This window comes from Polypterus senegalus, chromosome 7 (genome assembly GCF_016835505.1).
Source record: "Polypterus senegalus isolate Bchr_013 chromosome 7, ASM1683550v1, whole genome shotgun sequence".
Lineage (NCBI taxonomy): Eukaryota > Metazoa > Chordata > Cladistia > Polypteriformes > Polypteridae > Polypterus > Polypterus senegalus.
Window position 1 is genome coordinate 144893470 of NC_053160.1, and position 21840 is coordinate 144915309.

The window sequence follows — 21840 nt, forward strand, 5'->3', positions numbered from 1 at the left end:
TTTTGAGGATTTGTGGGCTCCTGTAATTTGGAGGAGAATATCCGTGCATTCTTAATAAAGCTTTTTTTTTGTTAAAATATATGTTATTGCTGTAGTTCAGGGGTTCTCAGACTTGGTCCTGGACACTCACTGTGGCTGCAGGTTGTTTTTCCACCCAGCTTCTGTTTTTGATTGGACTCCTGGGCTAATTAAGTGAACTGTTATTTCCCAGATTCACTGTTTTGGGAACAATATAGAAATTAGAAAACTAAGTTTGGTAAATATATATATATATATATATATATATATATATATATATATATATATATATATATATATATATATATATATATATATATATAAATGTACTAAGCAGTAATATGAGAATTTTTTTTTTCTTTGTAACAATATTTTCATCTTGATTGTCATTCTGCTTTTCTAAATGTTCTAATTGTTTAATTAATCCATTATTTACTACTTTGTGGGTCTGACGCAATTCAGTGTTGTCTGCCTGGGTGTCTGCTCTGCTCATTTTTAATTGTCATTATTAAAATTCAATGAAGGGAGCAAACTGCGCAGAAAAAGGGCAAAATATAATGAAAACAAAGTTAAGCATTTAAATCCATAGCAAAAAATGAAATATTTCTAAGTTTCTTATAAATGTAAAAATCATGCTGCGGTGCTTTTCTGAATGTAGAATCAGAGAATAGGAAAAAATACAGCTAATGAGATCAGTGTTATCAGTTTTTGTCACTGGTTATGAATCTGGTTGGAAGAAAAAATGAAGCCGCAGAGGGCCCCCAGGACTGACTTTGAGAAACCCTGCTGTAATTTGTTTTAGTGTTGGGTTGAATAAGAACATTAACTTTAACATTATTGTTAGCTGGATAGCTCACTAGAACGCTATTTAATATTTTAAGTATTTAAAATTACACATTTAACACAAGTTGATATTAGTGCCCAGTTTAGACAAAATTTTCTTGGTTAGAGTCCATGCTGGGCGTCCCTTACAGAATCCATAAACACCATGCAGGGATTTTTGGTTCCCAAATCAAAGCTTGTTGCCAGCAATTTCAGCACTGATACTATTAGCTCTAAAATCCAGGCTTCAGGCCCAACACCTTAAGATCAAGCAAACAGTTCTAGCAGTAATGTTACCCATTCCCTACCCATTTCACACCAGCACATTGCAGGTAGTGGTGTAGTTCTTGTGGCTGAAAACTATCTAAGTGATGTGAATAATAGCAAACTATCCCAACCATACTAAATGAATGTTTGGTCAGACGTCTCATGTTGGTACCAATCAGAGCCATGGTTGGTATACTCAGCCCAGCTACATGCATGTTTTGTTTCCCCTGTCAGAAAGTATTTGTTGGCGCAACTAAGAGAGATGTGGTGTTCATCAAGACAGGAAATAATAATTGTAAAGCCGCACTGGGAAAGGAAAGGGGATTCTAAAAGCACACATCTAATTAATGGCATTTAAATGCAGCAAAGAAATGGGCAGAAATGAAATACAGAGAAAAAACTGATGAAGCTGCAGTATGTTGTGAAACTGTATCGAGAAACACAGTCCAAACAAATGTTGATACTACATTAAAAGCATAGGAGAAGTAGTGCAGCCTCTCTGGGTGAATGAGCCTTCTTTTTGTGGGAGCATTGAATCCACTTAGTGTCACACAAGCAATGATGAAGACATCTCTGTTGGCCTTTTCATTAGTTTGTTTGAATATATATTGTCTGGAACTTGCTGAATTCCAAACTTGCTGAAAGAGCAAAAAAGCATTGCTCAAAACTTAAAATACACATCAAAAACATACAAAATGAGATTATTGACACACTTGCCAGTTTAGTTTTGCATGAAGTGAAAAAGAAATCTGTAAAGGCAGACGTTCTTGGATTCTGCATCAAAAGTGACGGAACTCAAGGTAGATGTAACATAGAGAATCTACCAGTAGTGATACGGTTTGTTTGCAGCTCTGTTCCAGAGGAACATTTAATTGGTTTGCTGGACTTGACTTGGCTAGATGCTGAATATATGGTTGCAGAAATAATCAGACACCTGTCCACTGCGGGTTACAGTCCTGATAATATAATCAGCGAATGTTATGAAGGGGCATCAGTCATGAGAGGGAACAGGGTAGGTAGGTGTGATGATGTCGGTCCCCTACAGACTCCCTCTTCCCACATGGGAGTCTGCTGAACCAACTCTGTCGATAGTTATGACTGAGATGGGCTAACAAATGAGGACAGTTCTCTGATGAAGCCAGAGGATGGTGGAAAAAGTGCTCAAGGGCTTTTATTAAAAACCAGTCAAAACACAAGTAAAACCAACAAAAGTGTCAATTGTGCAGGGTTCTAAAAAACAGTACATATATAAATAAATAAAAATCCAGTGAAAAGTTGGGATAAAAAAATCAATAAATAAATCCGTTAAAAATCTGAGGTTAAAAATGCAGGCTAACTCCTTCTGATCTCAGTCCACCTCCTTCTCACTCTCCCCAGCTCATCCATTGCTTGCGTAGCTGGCAGAGACTCAGCAGCCACAAGCTCCTTTATGGCGACTCCATCTTGACTGCATCCATACATTGCAGCCAGACCGTCCGAGGTTGGCTCTCCTCCCTTCTTCCTTTGCACTCACTTGGTCACACCTCGGAAGCCTAGGAAGTGTACCTGACTTACTGAATCATCATTCCCAAGCCTGCCTTTCACGTTCTTTAACCTCCTTTTGTTTCGATCTTTTTTTTTCCTTGATTTGATTCCTCTTGTCTTTGATTCCTTTCCTTGTGCTGACCTGTATATATACATTCAAGTCTCCGTGGGCGCAGCGCCTTAATCACATGCTGCAGGAAGCCAATGAAGCAATTGAGAGCGATCGCACCGACATGTGCAGCTGCGACTCTTCTCCAACTACCTCATTAACTCCCCATGGGCACGATTGCACACAGTAGAGGGTCGACACATTCCAGATGTGCACTATTAACTATCAACTGCACTTAGCAGTGCTTCGTGCAGTTCAGAAGGAGCCATGTGCAAAACCTTTCTTTTACCACTCTGGGTCAATCCATTCTTTTATCTTCATTATTATTTAGCCCGGAACTAATCCCCCTCGCTTTAAAGGTTACTGGAAATCTGGTGGACAGGTCATTATGATGTGACACAATGCCTTGTTGAGAATCAGGAAGCTATCCTGAACATGTTTTCTGAGGTTTCTGAAGACAGTTGGCACTATGATGGCTATTTTCACAGAAGCAGCAGGGCTTCTGGTACAGTTGAGGAAGCATCATGTTTTTAAGGTTGGAAATTTCCTTGAAAGAATTCTTAGTGTCTTGAAGCTGGTAAATTCCATGTTGCGAGCCCACACTACTGGTGTCTGTCATACTGGGGAGGTCATCAGTGCTTCTCTAGAGATGGTTCACAGGATGATTTTGAAATATCAACAGATACCTGCCCTGCTGCAAAGACAAAGAGAACCATGACCAACCTGCTTAAAGACAGCATTGTTCTATCCACTTTTGGTCAGACTGACTCGGATTCTTTAAGTACTCCCAGCCAGTCTTTGAAGAAATCCCGTCTGAACATTCTGAACAGAGTTATTGAAGAAATGGAAAACAGATTTTCAAAGAAAAAATTTGACCTGATGAGAGTTGTAAATTGTCTTCTTTCTTAGTCAAATTCCTTTCTAGTTTTGACACTCTTGGCCTTCCTCCTCACTGATATGAATGCTTCAACCAATAGTCTGTAGCATGAACTTCCACTAGCAAAACCAATGCTGATAAATAAGTTATGTAAGCCTTTCAACTGGGTGCCAACATATACAGGTCTTATAAGGAAACTTTTCCTAAACTTCATACAATGTATTGTCACACACGTGCGTTTAGGAGACAGCTAAAGGGCCTAGGGAACTGTAATACTACACCAGACAAGGGGGTGGCAGAGTGTGCTGACTGTCTCTCTCAGTTTCTTGTAGACAATTCCTGGGAAATCTCACCTTTTTCCGGCACCTCTGATGATGTCACTTCTGGCTCCGGTGCCTCTGATGATGCCACTTCCGGCACCTCTGATGACATCATTTCCTTCCCCAGTTCTTAAAACCGCCATCTTACCTCAAAATATTCAGTTCTGTTTTGGGCTTTGTCTTGAGAACATCTCTGTTCAAATATTACAAAACTTTTGCAGCTGGAAAATGATATACGGGTGGCTGCCCCAAACCTTTATGATGTCTGAAGTCTCATTCTTATCACAGTATGTAACTGCATTGGTGATGGGTGTATCCTCAGGTGCATGTGAGAATTCGTTCTCTTCACTTCCACGTGCTGACCCATTTCCATCACAACATGCTACACAAGAGGAAGGTCTTAAGATTAATTTTCTTTAAAGGTAGTTAAATTCATGCTCCCATGCTCCATGTAGTTAAATCTGATTAGAATTCCAAATACTGGGCAAACTTATGAACCTTGCAAAGATATTTGGGAGGTTATGGAAATATGCCAGCCCTGACATAGGAAAAAAAAGCTTATAACCATTATAATTAATATAACACCTTCTGACTTCCATAGACAGAACACGGTATACGTTGAAGAAGATTGAAGCATATTATCATACTTGAGAGCTGCTGGACATAGCACCTCTGCCTTTAAGATGTTCACAGTAGCACCATATCTTGAGTGAATTGTACACCAAAGTATTGCTAGTAAATTGACAGTAATTAGTATTGATTGGCACACAAGCTAAATAGGCTTCGTTTTAAGCAGCCAAACTCTGTTGGGTATTTTAGTACATTATATATGTGAGACAAATATAAAATATTTTTACTTCATTAAATACATTCAGAAGCTTCATGCTTTAAAAATCTGTTCCTATTCCATTTCAGCTGCCCTCTCCCACCATTATGATCAATATTTTCTATATTTTTAGGCTTATGAATATGGAATTTAGTAGTTAAACACATTCAAAACTAAATGTAATGATTAATATCTTACCTTGGAAAGTGCTAATCAAAATTATGAAGAAAATAGCAATAGTCTTCTGATACATCTTTAATGCACAAGTTTTCATCTGTGTTACCTGGTGAATGTTCTGTTACCACTGTAACAAAGGAAAATATGAAGGAAGCATAAACATGGAGCTCTTAAATACACCTAAAGAGGCAACCTGGCCAGTCTGATCATCTGAATTAATCTAACAAGAAATGAATGCCATTATATTTGGGAAAAGATTAGATTAGATAAAGTTTATTAATTCCAAGGGGAAATTTAGATGCGTACAGCAACAGAAACATAAAAACAAGAATACAGATTCATAGAACAAATACCACAATCAATGGATTCATCAATCAATCAATAAATAATGTACATTGCTAGAAATTGCAAAATTAACTTAAAGAGTATGAGAATTTAGATTTCGCTTAGGGCTTTGGGAGGAACCATTGAATTGCCTGGTAGCAGCAGGGAGAAAAGCTCCACAGAGGCGCCTCTTAGCACACTGTGGTGAAGTAGGATTTTGGCTCCTAGAGGGGATGGAGAGAATTTTTCATGATGGCATTCTATTTTGCCATCATCCTCTTTTCCACAACAGTTTCCCATTTGTTCAGGGTTAGCTCTGTGATGGAACAGCTTTCCTGATACATTTGTTGAGGCATTGTGGATCCTTTGTTTCCCCAGGAGATTGCAGCATAGAACAATACACTAGGTAATGCTGACTAAGACAACATTTCCAGCAACTTGCTGCATACATGAAAAGCCCTAGAGAGTACTGTTTTCTCTAGCCCTTCTCATAGATAGTCACTGTATTTATTGTTAGACCAGTCCAGTTTGTTGTGTATATGAACCCACAGGTACCACTTCCACGTCCTCCCTTTGTACAGTAACTGGTCTTAATGGCTCTTTGGCATGCCGGAAGTCCACTACCAGCTCTTTTGTCTTGCTGATGTTGAGTTGCAGGTTCTTGTTAATGTACCACAAGACAAATTCCTCCACAACATTCCTGTACTCTGATTTGTCTCCATTATTAACGCAGCCTATTGTGGAGGAGTTCATATAGAAGTTCCTGTAGTTGGCAAGCAGTGATATTATACTGAAAATCCATTGTGTAGAGGGAAATCAGGAAGAGAAACAGGACAGTTCCCTGAGGTGCTCCATTATTACACATCACTATTTCTGACACACAATCCCTGAGCCTCACAAAATGCTGTCTGTTAGTCAGGTAGTCCATGATTCAGTAGATTGTGTGGTCATCAAGATGCAAAGCCTTGAGCATTTTCTCCAGTGGATGAGGCAAAATGGTGTTAAAAACACTGGAAAATTTAAAGAACATTATCCTGACTGTGGTGCCAGCTTTGTCCAAGTGGGAGTAGGCCCTTTGGAGCATGTAGATCACAGCATCTTCCACACATATCTTTATCTGATAGGCAAAATGCTGAGGATCTAGATGTCCTGAAATCAAGAGTCATAGTTGTTTTAGGGCCAGCCTCTCAAAGGTCTTCATGATGTATGAATTAAGATCAATTGGTCTGAAGTTCAAGGGATCACTGGAATGTCCTTTCTTTGGCACTGGGACCACGCAGAATGTTTTCAAAGCTGGATAACCTTCTACAAACTCAACAAAAGGGAGAACAGGCACTGAAGGACTCCACAGAGCTGGCTGGCACATGTTTGCAGCACTCTGGAGCAGCCATGTTCATGCAAAGTTTTCTGAGCTCTCCCCTCACATGATCCACACAGACACATAGTCTAGGAAGTGGAGTGGAGACCACAGTAGTGATGTCATTGTAGAGGAAGGTTGTGCAGGGTGCAGGTGACAGTAGGGATTCCAGAACCTCCTCAGCTTGCACATAGAGACTAGCAGTACTGGGTCAGGGCTGTACTAACAAGAATGAGCTAGATGTGTTGTACAATTGGTTCAGTTTATTAGCTCTGTTCTTGTTCCCTTCCTCTGCATGTTTTATTGCCTGTTTGTAACCAGTGATAGTCCTCATAAAGTTCTATACTGATATTGTTCTACTGTGACGTATGCTCAAGTCTGTCTCTGTAGTAGGCTTTCCCCCATAGATCTCCTTCCTAATTTCTGACTACATTTGCTTGATATCATTCTTATCTCCAGACCTGAAGGCTCTCTTCTTTTTATTCGGTAAGGATTTCAGTTCTTTTGTGATCTATGGCTTGTTGTTGGGAAAACTGTGCAATGCCTTTGTGGGAACTGTGTTATCCACACAAAACTTGATGTTGTCTGTCATGTGATTCACAAAGCATATCCTAGTCAATGTTCTGGAATGCACCCTTCAGAGCCTCCTCAGCATTCACTGTCTATTCCTGCACTGTCCTAGTGGTGGCTGGCAGCCTCTGGGCAATGGGTTTGTATACAGGTGTGAGCTGTACCAAATTATGGTCAGATCTACCTAAAGGTGGCAAACCAAAATATATTGCTTTAACATTAAGTCAAGCATCCTGTTTTCCCTTGTTGTACAATTCATAAACTGGTAAAAACTGATGGTGGAGGAAAGTGAAACATGGTTAAACTTTTTAGAAAATGTGATGGTCAGTAGTGAGTTTGCTTATTAGAGAATATACTGTCTGTTGAGATTGCCACATCGGCTGAAGTGGGTGGGAGGGTTGTAAACTGCAATGAAAACTCTTTTGGTATGAGTATATAATAAGGTCATAAGCCCACCGTGAGCATCTCAACATTCAGGTTTCAAACATGTGTTTTAATTGTAATATCTAGAGATTTGCATCATTCTTCATTCAATGGCAAGTTCACTTCATTTCTTATCATTGCTTTCACTTCTGCTTCTGTGCCACCTGCACAATTGCAAATACATCCAATGCAACTGTGTAGCCCATTGTTTCATCTTAAAGCCAGGTGGGTACTTGTTCTCTTTACGTGGTAGCTCCTTTGGTAGCCCGTGAATTAGCTCTGTGACTATGGGAGACAAAGGGCACAGGTCCAGCAGATGCTGTTGGGTGTGAGTCCTTTCTCACATCTTTGGTTATCCATTACCTAAGACATTTAAAAATTACAGGAGGCACACAGCATATCAATAGCAATAAAACAATGAAGAAACACTTTGTGAAGCCAGTATCATTACATGAATTATGAAAGCTAGGAGTTACTGCAACACCATTTACCTCATTTGAATCTTTATGCTCCTTGTGGCTTCTCTCTATTGTATCATCACTTCTATTCTATATATTGTATATACAGTAGAATACTTCCCCCGGGACAACAGAGGCCAGTCTTCCTGGCTGGCTACACTGCCACAGAGCAGAGAAGCTCAACCCTGCTGTGGCTCATGGACACCGCCAGGGGGTGTGTGGAGAACAGCTGAGCCCTCCTGTGCAGCGCTGCCATCTCACCTGGAAGTGCAGCCGGAAGCTGATCACAGAATAGCTGGAGCACTTCCGGGTCCTCTATAAAAAGAGACAGCTAAAACAACCCAGCGAGCCGGAGTCGGGTGGAAGGAAGACTGAGCTTGCTGGGAGAAAGATTGGAGCCAGCTAGGGAAAAGAAAGAAGGGACTGAGTACTGTGGTGACTGGTGCACTGTGTATTATTGCAGAAAAGGAAATAAAGGTGTGCTTGTGTGACAAAGGCGTGTGACATACAGTATATACATATATATACATATATCTTCTGCCCTCACCACGCATTTGCATATATAGTTATGCAGCAAGCTATACACTCCTTCAACAAACACCCAGGGGGTTATTTCCTACCTTGCGCCCTGTGTTGGCTGGGATTGGCTCCAGCAGACCCCCATGACCCTGTAGTTAGGATATAGAACACATTTTAATGGAAGACAGGACACTCCCCGTCTGGCGTCTGTAAGATGTCAAACTAACACAAACTTAACAAATGGGATCAACCCTGTAAAATAGGGCTGTGTCCCCAGATACTAGAAGAATGACCTCAGAGACTGGTCGCAGGAAAAACTTGCATACATCGTCTTTGACAATCTTCACTTCGAACTTCCTTAATTTTCCATCTTCACTGGAAAATGTTCTCATGATTAACCCAACAGGCCATTCATACCTGTTAACTTTATTATCTTTCATCATCACCACATCTCCTTCTTTTAGGTTTGGTTTCTCATATTTCCATTTGTGATGAGTCTGAAGGTTATGGATGTATTCCCGTCTCCATCGTTGCTAAAAGATATTAGCTAAGATCTGCTGAGTTGCTGAAGAAACCCCAACTTTTTGAGTCAGAAGCATAGCTGGAGTAAGAATAAGTGGTTGATCTGGATCTGTAGACACTGGAACGAGTGGCCTAGAATTGATTATAGCAGTAATCTCAGCCATAAATGTAACCAAAACTTCATGTGTGATCTTCCTTGGTCCTCTTATTGCAAAGAATCGCCTGAGAGCATTAATAAAACTGGAAGTGTTCATTGATTCAATTACCTCAATGTGTATTGCTCGTGTGCACAGGCAAGTATATATTACTGCCTAATGTTTGCTATTTAGGTATCCACCATGTGTTTTTCTTGTGGCTATGGTACATGGACCAAATACAGCTAAATCCCACATTAGTGAAAGGAGGATCCGTGCTTAGGCAATCTATGGGCAAATTTGCCATCCTTTGTTCTTCCCTTTTTCCTCTTAGCTTACGACAGGTCATACAATTGTGAATTGCGCTGCTGATGGCTCACTTTCCCCCGACAAATCAGAAACCAGCTGCTCTTACAGTCCTTTCAGTAAAATGTCTGCCTTGATGCTGCACTTGTTAATGATTGTGTCTCATCAGCAGTCTGACAACATGGTGCTTACCAGGTATAATTACTGGGTGTATTTCATCTGATGGGAGATGTGCCTTAGTCAACCTGCCTCCAACCCAAAGTAGACCTTGTGAGTCAACAAACGGACAAAGTCTAATTAGTTAGCTTTGTTTGCAAATTTCTTTTCCTGACCGTGCATAATTAATTTCTTCTGCATAGGCCTCAGTTTGAACACTAATTAGGATACAAGCTTTGGCTTGCTTAAACTGTTCCTTGGTAAAGAGTTTGTTGCAGACATGCCAGCCATGACAAGCGTTATTCTTTGTTGCTAGTTTGAAGATATGAGCGATGTGTGAGAGGTGAACAATAGCCATACAAAGTGATTTCCAGCTTGAAAACCGCTCAAAACATGCACTGCCAAGCTGGTTGTATGGCGTTTGTGAGACATACGCAGTTACCTCTGGACGTATCCCCACATCAAATGCAGGATCAATGAGGTCAAATACTTCTGTCTGTAACTGATTTTGTCTTGCGTCACCCAAGAAAGCAGGTCCAGTTAACCATGAAGAACAAGCAAGCTGATTTGCTGGAAGTGCTCTTGTTGCGTGATCAGCTGGGTTTAGATGGGTGGGAATATAATTCCTCTGACTTGGTTGAGATGAGTGCTTAATACAGTGGATTCGGTTGTGGAAATAAACATAGAACCTTCTGGTTTCATTAAATATATAGTCAAGCACCACTTTGCTGTCCGTGAAAAACCTTGTGTCATCCAGGTTCGTGTCCAGTTATTCAGAAATCATCTTTGCAATCTCTACTGCAAAGATGGCTGCACAGAGCTCTAGCCTTGGAATGGTAAGTTCTGGTTTTGGAGCTAGTTTTCCTTACCAAAGATGAAACCAACTTCAGCCTTTCCTTTGGCGTCTGTGACTTTAAGGTAAGCTACTGCCCCAATTACTTTAGTTGATGCATCACAGAAGATACAGATCTCTTTCCTTTGAGCTGACAAAAATGAGAGTGATGTGTAAAGTCTGGGTACTGTAAATTCTTTGAGATGCTGAAGGGAGTAACTCAAATTCTGCCACTCTTCACGCTTCTCACTGGAAAGTGGTGTATCCCATTCACATACACTACAGGTAAGTTCTCTCAAAATAAGACAACCTTGTATGCTTACAGGAGCAGCAAATCCAATGGGATTGAACAGACTGTTTACCATAGATAAGACACCATGGCATGTGAAGGGCTTCTCACCGGTATCTACCTGAAAGGTTAATGTGTCTTGTGCGAGATCCCACCTAAGGCCTAAACTGCGCTGCATAAAAGGATGGTCTTGGCCAAAGTCAAGGTCACACAGATTGCTGGCTAGATCCTCTCCTGTGAAGGCTTGAATCACTTCAATCCTGTTCGATGCAGTCTAATGCTGTCTTAGATTAGACTAAGCCAACATGTCTTGAGTTCTTTCGAGTACATCAATGGCCTCAGAAACACTGGAAAATGATTTCAGGACATCGTCAATATAGAAATGACTTTCTACGAGTGGTCTTGCTTCAGCACCAAATTCCTTTTCACCTTCTAAAGCTGTCCTCTTTAGCCCATAAATGGCCACTACCGGGGATGGACAGTTGCCGAAAACACGGACCTTCATGTGATAGTCCTCAATTCATCATCAAGTTGGTGGTTGCGAAACCACCAAAAGCGAAGATAGTCATGGTGGTCTCCTCTTACCACAAAGATATGAAACACTTGCTGAATGTCAGCCATCACTGCTATTCACTCTGTCCTAAAGTGAATAAGAACTCCAAGTAGGCTGTTATTCATATCTGGACCTCATATGAGCACATCATTAAGTGAAATGCCTTTATAACGTGCACTTGAATCAAACACAACTCTAATTTGCTGTGGTTTTTGAGGGTGATAAATGCCAAACCTTGGCAAGTAGATAGATAGATAGATAGATAGATAGATAGATAGATAGATAGATAGATAGATAGATAGATAGATAGATAGATAGATAGATAGATAGATAGATAGATAGATAGATACTTTATTAATCCCAAGGGGAAGTACCGCCACTCCTTGGTTTTCTCCAGTTGTGGTTCAATAAAGTGGTTTTTCATTTCGTTTTTTCTTTTTAAAGTGTGTTTGATAGACAAGAGACAGTTAAAGGCTTGTCCTCTGTTGTTAGGAAGAAACTGTCGAGGAGAACGAAATGGTAGCGGGGTCACCCAGCTGTTTGAGTTATCCATGAAAACTTCAGTATTCATTATGTGGAGGAAAGTCTTGTCTTGAAAGTCCTGAGGAAAGGGTGCTAGCTTGTTATCATCCTCTGAATGACTGACGATTAGCTTGCCTAATCTGTGACCAAGAGCTAGTAAATGAGACAGAAGTTGATTTGCCTTACTTGTTTGAGAGCTTCTCTTTCACACAGATACTGCTTTCACAAGGTTGGAAGTAGCTTGGTCGTCCGTTCTCAAGGACACTGGTTTTGAGGACTTGCAAAAAGGGCTTGTGGGTGCCCCCCAAGCAGACATCACCGATAATAACCCGTCCTAGATCTAATCGTTGGGCATAGGGGGCGTTATTTGGACCATTGTATTGACTTCTTACTTTGTTTGCACAGATAATGTCTCTGCCAAGCAACAGAAGAATCTCGGTACAGTGGTCAAGAGGTGGAATGCTTTTAGCAATAACTCTGAGATGAAGATGGTTGTATGCAGCTTCAGGTGTAGGGATTTCATCCCTGTTGTTGGGTATCAAATTGCACTCAATAAAGGTTGGCAGTGTAAGGCGAACCTCTCCATTGACTCCACCTTGAGTCCACCACAAATCCACAGGTTCGTCTTCCAAACATTTCCGTAGTCCCAGCACATGTCTTTAGGGTGTAGGATGTGTTGTCACTCTGGATGTTGAAAATATCAAAAAATGCAGATCTTGCCAATGACACATTACTCTGATCATCTAGCATTGCATACATTTTTACTTTCTTTTTGGGGTTTCCTTTTGGATATACATTTACTAAGCATATTTTAGAACAGGATTTGCCTTGGTGACTTCCGCAGACCTCTGTACATATAGAAGTAGCCACAGTTTCAGCATGTTCAGTTTGCTCCCTACCATACTCTGTTGCAGAGAGGTTAGGTTCTCTTGTAATCCATGGTGCTGGACCTGCATGGAGTGTTGAAATGTGCCGGTCACTGTCACATTCTGAACAGTGGATGACAGCTTTACAGTCTTTAGCTTGGTGGCTTGACGAAGCACAGCATCTGAAAAACTGCTATGTTCCTTAAGAAAGTTCTTGCGTGCTTCATATGGTCTTTCTCTGAAAGCTCTGCAGTTTTTGAAAGCATGAGGCTTATTATGAATTGGACATTTTCTGGACTGATCCTTTATAAAGATTTATCAGAGGAGGTAAGTATAGTAGAGTCTTTAATAGCAGTTTTATTTACTGAGATGGGATTGGTAGGTTTCCATGGTTTGGAAAATGACCCTTCACTTCTGAATGACCCTGCCCTAGAAGTTTGGACAACAAAGCTGGGATCAGTTTCCATCTCTGCATAGCAACACACGCAATTTACAAAAAATGAAAATGGAGGATATTGTACACAATTTTCTCTTTTATACCATGAGCCATGGGAAATCCATTTCTCTTGAAGGTTGTGGGGCAGCTTCTCCACAATAGGATTTATTCCTCTGGCTGTATTGAGAAAACTAAGTCTAGGTAATTAACCATCATTTTTTGCTGCTTCTATTTCAAGGGGCAAGTTTCCGAGCTCTTGAAGTCTTTGATAGTCTTTTGCTGAGACTTTCAGAAAACTATCAAGTCTAGTGAAAAGTGAAGCTTCAATTGCTTCTAGAGAGCCATAAAGTTTGTCTAGTCTTTCCCAAACCCTTTTCAGGCCCGATAGTGGGTGACGAACATGAACTGCTCTGATCCTTTTAACTTGCCATCAAGTCACTTAATAAGAAAGTCTAGTTCTTCACTTGGTCTGAGGTTCAGTCCTTCTATGGCATTGTGAAAGCTAGTTTTCCAGGACAGATAATTGCTGGCTGATTGTCAAACATCTTAAGTCCTCCTGTTAAAAGATCACGACGAGCCAAATATGCTGCAAGGTCAGATATATCTGAAGATCTGCTTGAACAGATGGGCGGGAGCTGGTTTTCTTTAAACACTGCTATATTGAATTGTTAGTGTGCTTTGGAGGCCTTTGCATCAGAGTCAAAATTACTGAAATTTATACATTCTTTAATAAGAAACCTTTGTTTTGATGGTTCTTTGGCAAGAGAATGCAAGAGTTCTGATTGCTGCAACTTTTGTTTGTCATGAAGGGGACCACCAAAGTCTAATCGTGTGGGAGGTGGAGTGATTGTTGCTTCCTGAGTGTTGTAATGAAGTTCTGTGTCATTTTCATTAACAGCAAAATGTGTTTGAATATATTCTCAAGTCTGATGTACTGATTGTTGGGGTTACAGGAGGTATTTAGCTTCACTGATGTGTTTGTCATTTTCTTTAAACGATGCTTCTTTGAGAACCTGTGCTTCTACTAATGCAGCCTCAGCCTCTTCCCTAAGAGCCTTTAAAGTTGCTTCTAAACGTGCCTGCTCTACTTTCATCTCTATCTCTTGCTTGCCGTATGTAGCCTTTTTCCGTGGCATTGCATGGCATTTGTACCTAATTTTTAGGTGCTGAGGATCAGTGTTGTAAGGGTTTGTGTAAGACATTGCTGGCTCTATAGAAACAGACAAACGTGTTTCTGATCCACGTGGCTGCTCTTGAAATGAAGTACATTTTTTCACTCTTCTTCCCTTACCATACTTTGTGTACATAGTTATGCAGCGAGCTAAACACTCCTTCAGCAAACACCCAAGGCACTGGTCATGTTCAGGCATTTAATGAAAGTGATGTGAAACTGTCAAGTAACAAGCAATACTTATCAGAATTTTTTAACTTAATATACATTCTTCTTTAAAAATACCTTCAAATTTAACACAAACTACTTTGTTATTATTTCCTTATGAAATAGCATAAATATTACGAAACAGATTCTTTAGCACAAAGACATCCTACCACTTCATACTCAAATGCATAAAAATAGGCCTGAACAATCATATACATATATATTTACATACACACTAAACATTTGCAAAATAGTAAAAGAAACAACTAAAACTCACAACAATGTATATACTAATAAAGAAACAAAATACCTACAGACTATGCCTTTACAAAGGCAAATAAACAGCAGATGGATATGGATGTCTGCCACCTGCTTCTCCATGTGCTGTTTGCTTCAAGATGGAGTCTTAAGAACAGTATAATACAATAGCTAATTTAGCCACTAGAGGTCCCCTACGAACACATTTTAATGGAGGACAGAACAATATATATATATATACTAGCAAAATACCCGCGCTAAGCAGCAGGAGAAGTAGTGTGTTAAAGAAGCAATGAAAAGAAAAGGAAACATTTTGAAAATAACGTAACATGATTGTCAATGTAATTGTTTTGTCACTGTTGTGAGTGATGAGTGTTGCTGTCATATATATATATATATATATATATATATATATATATATATATATATTTACACACACACACACATAAACATATATATATACATATCTATACATATACACATATATATACACACACACATATATACATACACACACATATATACACACAAATATATATATATATATATATACATACATACACACACACATATATAAACATATATATACATATACATACATATCTACATATATACACACACAGCTATTTCAGATCAGTGCAATACGCTGCTTGTTAAAACGGATAACTCCGCTCTTACGTGCAAGTCTGCGTGGATATTATGAACTATCGTATTTGTTCAAGTTCTATTTAAATTTTAAATAGAAGGAATTTTTATTTAGTCGACAGAAATATCTTTGGTAGGAATGGTAAAACAGACAGGAATATTATTCGTGAATAAATCAACTCAAACCTTAAACAACTTATAATATTTTGCTCTCCATAAAAATATATCCTGTCTAAATTATACAAGTTAGAAATAAAGTAAACGTTAAAAGAACAAACATTCAAATTTCTTTACTCTTATGTAATTTTATATAAAAATAAACTTAGATTTTAAATATCCCAAAAGATTTTGCTCTCCATAAAAATATATCCTGTCAAAATTATACAAATTCAAATATGAACATGCTGCATAACAAAACCTGGAAATATAAATAAAATGTGTTCCTTTCAGCAATAACAAATCAAATCATTCAGTTGTCTTTGCTCATATGTCATTTTAGAGCTGGACGCCTGGCATCTTTTTGGCCACAGGTTCGTTTCTGTTTGGTGTGAGGTTCTGTGTTGTGGAGATTCTCAGGATGGATTGCAGGTGCTCATCAGTGAGGCGACTCCTGTGTGCTGTTTTGTTAGTCTTTATCACTGAGAAGAGCTTCTCACACAGATATGTGCTACCAAACATGCACAAGGTTCGAGCCGCATGTAGACGGACTTTTTTTGTTCTTCAAAGTCACCAAAGCGCCGTGCAAACTCAGTGCGCTCAGTTTATCAGCAAAGTGCGATTTGGGAACACCGTAGTGACGACTTGGTTTAACATTACTTGGCAACAGGGAAAGTGGGGAAATTGCACTGGTGCATTTGTGTCTCCCATAAAAGCAGCTTCACTTGAAATCACTTTGTGATTGTGCACGGGTAAAAACGTCCGCTGAAGTGTCAGATTCTTATTTAATTCTTCTGCTTTCTGTATCTTCTGCATTGCATTCAGGTTACCCTGATGTTTTGTCTCATAGTGCCGTCTTAGATTAAATTCTGTAATTACAGCCACATTAGCTCCACAAATGAGACACACGGGTTCAGTAAACATATACTCAGCCTCCCATCGGTTTTAAAGGCTCTATTTTCAGAATCAACTTTTCTCTTCAGCATCGTGAGCTAGCTTCGCAATAACTTGCAGCATCATAAGCTAGACTTGATTAACGCGTAAGTGTTACGGCAAGGCAGCTGAAGCGCTGCATTATGGGATCTGTAGTTTATTGTGTTACCAGCGCTTCATATACCCGGCATTAATAACAATAATACAGTATATAAAATGATCTCGGGCGGATATAATTACGCCGGGCGGATGTGGCCCGCCCTTGAGTTTGACACATATGGACTAAATAGAACTTGAAAATATATATTTTTTTAAATGTGATCGCGCAATTCAGATAGAGTTGACGCGCACTACAGCCTGCATGCCTCAATAAGTCATCCTCCCTCGCTCTTACTTTTTACCGCTCATCTAATGAATACACTGAGTATGGCTTTACCAAAACAATCATTGATGGCGAATAAAGTATCCATTATTCGAGTATGTAGATCGGGATATATATATATACATATATATATACCCGTGTATCGCAGCGGAGAAGTAGTGTGTTAAAAAGCTAGAAAAAGAAAAGGGAACATTTTAAAAATAACGTAACATGACTGTCAATATACAGTATTTGTTTTGTGAGTGTTACTGAGTGTTGCTGTCATCAAGGATTTGATTATCATTATTTCTTTCAATCAGGTTCGTATTTGTAGGATGTGTTGTGTTCAAGTTACATTCCGTGTTTGTCAATCGCTGTAAAGATGACAGGTTTCATTCATCGATTCGTTTCTTACTGCATCAATAAACAGCTCGTCTTCTTCTTTATCTGAGACCTGACACACTGCATGCACGGTTTTTTACACTGTCTTCCTTTAGCGGACATTGACTTTTTCCAACGTGTGCTTTGTTTCCAGTAGCTGGATTTATGAATATGCTTGTATGTATCAGACGCTTCATATTTTTGCTGCCTTTTCAATTGTGTAATTCGGTTTTGTTCAGCTCTTTGGAACTGTTGCTTTTATCTGTGCACTGCGCCAGTTCACGTGAGCCTTCGGTGTACATGCATCGAAGGTTCCCAGCTGTGCTGGTGCCATCTCGTGCTATGTCCATGGCTGTATTTAATGTTACCTTAGTCCTGGCACTTAAAACTTTCTCTCGCAGTTTCGCTGAGTTTGTACCAAACACCACCCTGACCATCTCATCTTCCTCTGCATAAGCACAGTCCTTAACCCGTGAATATTTAGTGGAGTTTGCTATTGGATTGCCGCTGACGGACGGCCTTATATGGGCAGGCACTAAATTACAAACGCCAGCGCAGCCTGTCTATGAACTTAATTTAAAGTGTAGGTTTACATCGTGCTTTGTTTCCAAGTAGCAGAACTCATGAATATGGTTGTATATGTCACTCGCCGCTTCTTATTGTTTCGCTGCCTTCTAAATTATATAATGCATGTTTTCTTCAGCGCTTTTTGGAGGTCTTCCTGGTTTTCTATGTACTGCGTGATTACGTGAAGGCGTGATGATGTCACACGAAACTCCGCCCCCACAGCGTTCAAGCTCATCTCCATTACAGTAAATGGAGAAAAACAGCTTCCAGTTATGACCATTACGCGTAGAATTTCGATATAAAACCTGCCCAACTTTTGTAAGGAAGCTGTAAGGAATGAACCTGCCAAATTTCAGCCTTCCACCCACATGGGAAGTTGGAGAATTAGTGATGAGTCAGTGAGTGAGTGAGAGTGAGTGAGTGAGTGAGTGAGTGAGGGTGAGTGAGTGAGTGAGTATATATATATATATATTATATATATATATATAAAGCATTCAAGCAGGATAAAAGGACAGCCATTATTGGTGCAATGTTTGACGTTAAGTCAAAAAACAAAAAGAGAAGTTATTGGATCATTATTGTTAAATTTGTTATTTTTTGCACTTTCAGTTTTGGCCTTGTTTTAATTAACTGCTTATTTTAACATCACAGTTCAACCATGTTGTTTTTTAATTTTGACCATGGCCCTTGACATTTTGTGTTTTGCCGCGTAGCTGCCATTAAGCTGGTATTGTAGACAGTACACCAATTCTGCCATAGTAGGACATTTTGGACGGTATTTTGACATTCATTTTTTTATTAAATTTTGCCTCTTTTGTCTTTGAGTTTTTAATTTTTGCATAGTTAAGACTTCTTTTTTTCCTTTTAGGCATTCCATCACCTTCTTTGCAGAACATGCAGCAAGTGTGGGGACAAATTTATAAATTAAATATATACTGTAAGCAAGCAAGCGAGGAGAGTGTGTTGAGTAGGTGGAAAGAGTACTTTGAGAGGATGATGAATTAAGAGAACAAGAAAGAGAAGAGGTTGGATGATGTAGAGATAGTGAATCAGAAAGTGCAACAGATTAGCAAGGAGGAAGTAAGGACAGCTATAAAGAGGATGAAAAATGGAAAAGCCGTTGGTCCAGATGATATACCTGTGGAAGCACAGAGAATTTTAGTGAGAGGATGTCTGAGGAGTGGAGAAGAAGTGTACTGGTGCCGATATTTAAGAATAACGGGGATGTGCAGGACTTCAGTAACTAAAGGGGAATAAAATTGATGAGCCACAGCATGAAGTTATGGGAAAGAGTAGTGGAAGCTAGGTTAAGTGAGGTGATGATTAGTGAGCAGCAGTATGGTTTCATGCCAAGAAAGAGCACCACAGATGCGTTGTTTGCTCTGAGGATGTTGATGGAGAAGTTTAGAGAAGGCAAGAAGGAGTTGCATTGCGTCTTTGTGGACCTGGAGAAAACATATGACAGGGTGCCTCAGAGGGAGCTGTGGTATTTTATGAGGAAGTCGGGATTGGCAGATAAGTATGTAAGAGTTGTACAGGATATGTACAAGGGAAGTGTGACCGTTTTGAGGTCTGCGGTAGGAATGACGGATGCATTCAAGGTGGAGGTGGGATTACATCAGGGATCGGCTCTGAGCCTTTATGAATTTGCAATGGCGATGGACAGGTTGACAGACGAGATTAGACACGAGTCCCCGTGGACTATGATGTTTGCTGATGACATAGTGGTCTGTAGCAATAGTAGGGAGAAGGTTGAGGAGACCCTGGAGAGGTGGATATATGCTCTAGAGAGGAGAAGAATGAAGGTCAATAGGAATAAGACAGAAAGCATGTGTGAGAATGAGAGGGAGGTCAGTGGAATGGTGAGGATGCATGGAGTAGATTTGGCGAAGGTGGATGAGTTTAAATACTTGGGATCAACAGTACAGAGTAATGGGGATTGTGGAAGAGAGGTGAAAAAGAGAGTGCAGGCAGGGTGAAATGGGTGGAGAAGAGTGTCAGGAGTGATTTGTGACAGACGGATATCAGGAAGAGTGAAAGGGAATGTCTACAGGATGGTAGTGAGACCAGCTATGTTTTATGGGTTGGAGACGGTGGCACTGACCAGAAAGCAGGAGACAGAGCTGGAGGTAGATGAGTTAAAGATTTGCATTGGGTGTGACAAGGATGTATAGGATTAGAAATAAGTACATTAGAGGGTCAGCTCACGTTGAACACTTGGGAGACAAAGACAGAGAGGCGAGATTGCGTTGGTTTAGACATGTGCAGAGAAGAGATGTTTAGTATGTTGGGAGAAGGATGCTAAGGATAGAGCTTCCAGGGAAGAGAAAAAGAGGAAGGCCTTTGAGAAGGTTTATGGACGTGGTGTGAGAGGACATGCCAGTGATGGGTGTAACAGAACAAGATGCAGAGGACAGAAAGATATGGAAGAAGATGAGCCACTGTTGCAATCTCTAACGGGAGCAGCCGAAAGAAGAAAAAAACTGTAAGCAAACTAGAACCTACTGAAAACCAAATAACACTTTTATGATTTAAAGGTTTGTGTATTCATAAACAACAATGAAATGTGACTATAAAACTGCAAATGTATCAGGGACTGTGCAGTTTAAAACAACATGAGGTATGAGCATTTTGTCAACTTTTGCAACGGTTGAAGAAATGTGAGTAGGGGGAGTCATCATATGGTGTGCCAGAACCTCTTTGAGACCTTTTAAATGTCTCAACAAAATCTACAAATGTAAAACAGCACTGCAGTTCTTTAATGACATCTATAATCCAGGTTCCTAAAACACAAGCATTCTAAATAAATAGAAGGTAAAGCCCAAAGTGAAAATATAACACAATATCAGAGTTGTACCTCAACAAACTATGTGATGTGCATGCCACTTTCATCATTTATCTTTTCATTATACATAAAAACATTGTAAAGAAATATCTTACACCATATACTGTATCCCTTGTGGCGGGTGGCTGGCGGTGGTACCCAGCCAGGACGCCTGGAAGGACCGGGAGAGGGACTACACCTCCTCTGGATCAAGAGGTGACAGCCACCCTGGTTTGTATGGTGGCCACGGGAACAGAGCATGGAAGTGCAACCCTATAGGGGCCCGTGGTCACTTCCAGGGGGCGCCCAGATGTCTCAGAAGCCCTGGACATCACCACTTCTGCCACCTGCTGGCAGAAGGAAAACCAGGGACACCCGGAGTGCTTCTGGTTGCTTGTGTGGCACTTCCACCACACCAGGAAGTGCCATAGGAAGCTCATCAGGAGGCACCTGGAGCACGTCCGAGTGGACTTAAAAGAGGCCGCCTCCCTCCATTCGTCAGCTGGAGTCAGGTGGAAGAGGACAGAGCTTGGAGGAGAGTAGTGGAGGCGGTGAAGAGAGGCATAGAAAGAGGCCTGAACTGAGGGTGTGTGGTGCAGGGGCACGGGGTTGTGTGTGGTTTTTGTAAATAGTTGGGCAATGTATAATAAACATGTGTGTTGATTTGAACCATCGGTGTCTGCCTCTCTGTGTCTGTCGTGGGTCTCCACACTCTCAATCATATAAATATCAATACCTCCAATCCCAGTCAATCAAGAAGCAGAGAAAATCATTTAGCAGTCAAATAGGAAAACTAATATATCATGTATGGCTAAACTCCATCCATCCATCCATCCATCTTCCTGGCCCACTTATGCAGAGTATGGTCATTGGGCAGCTGGAACCTATCATGGCAATCACTGGTGCAAGAAAGGAACAGAACCTGGATAGGGATCTATGCCAATCCAACAAAGGATGAACACACACACTCCCAATTATACACAACAGGGTCAATTTAGCATCTGCAATCCAGTTCTACATTGTACTAATTACAAAATACAGTTAGTATATACGAAAATGTGGAGTTGATTAAACTTACAGAAAACAAAGTAGAAACTGATTAACATAAACGGAAAGCAACGATGCCTGTC

General features: G+C 40.2%; 1 protein-coding gene across 1 annotated transcript in view; it reads right to left on the reverse strand.

Annotated features, from left to right (window-relative positions):
* Positions 1-21840, reverse strand: part of LOC120532897 (interferon alpha-inducible protein 27-like protein 2A) — a 56362-nt gene that overhangs the window by 22351 nt on the left and 12171 nt on the right. The window contains exon 2 of the mRNA XM_039759373.1: positions 4962-5067. Within this exon, the coding sequence (XP_039615307.1) occupies positions 4962-5037 (76 nt within the window). The 5' untranslated portion in view covers positions 5038-5067. The remainder of the gene's footprint in view (positions 1-4961; positions 5068-21840) is intronic.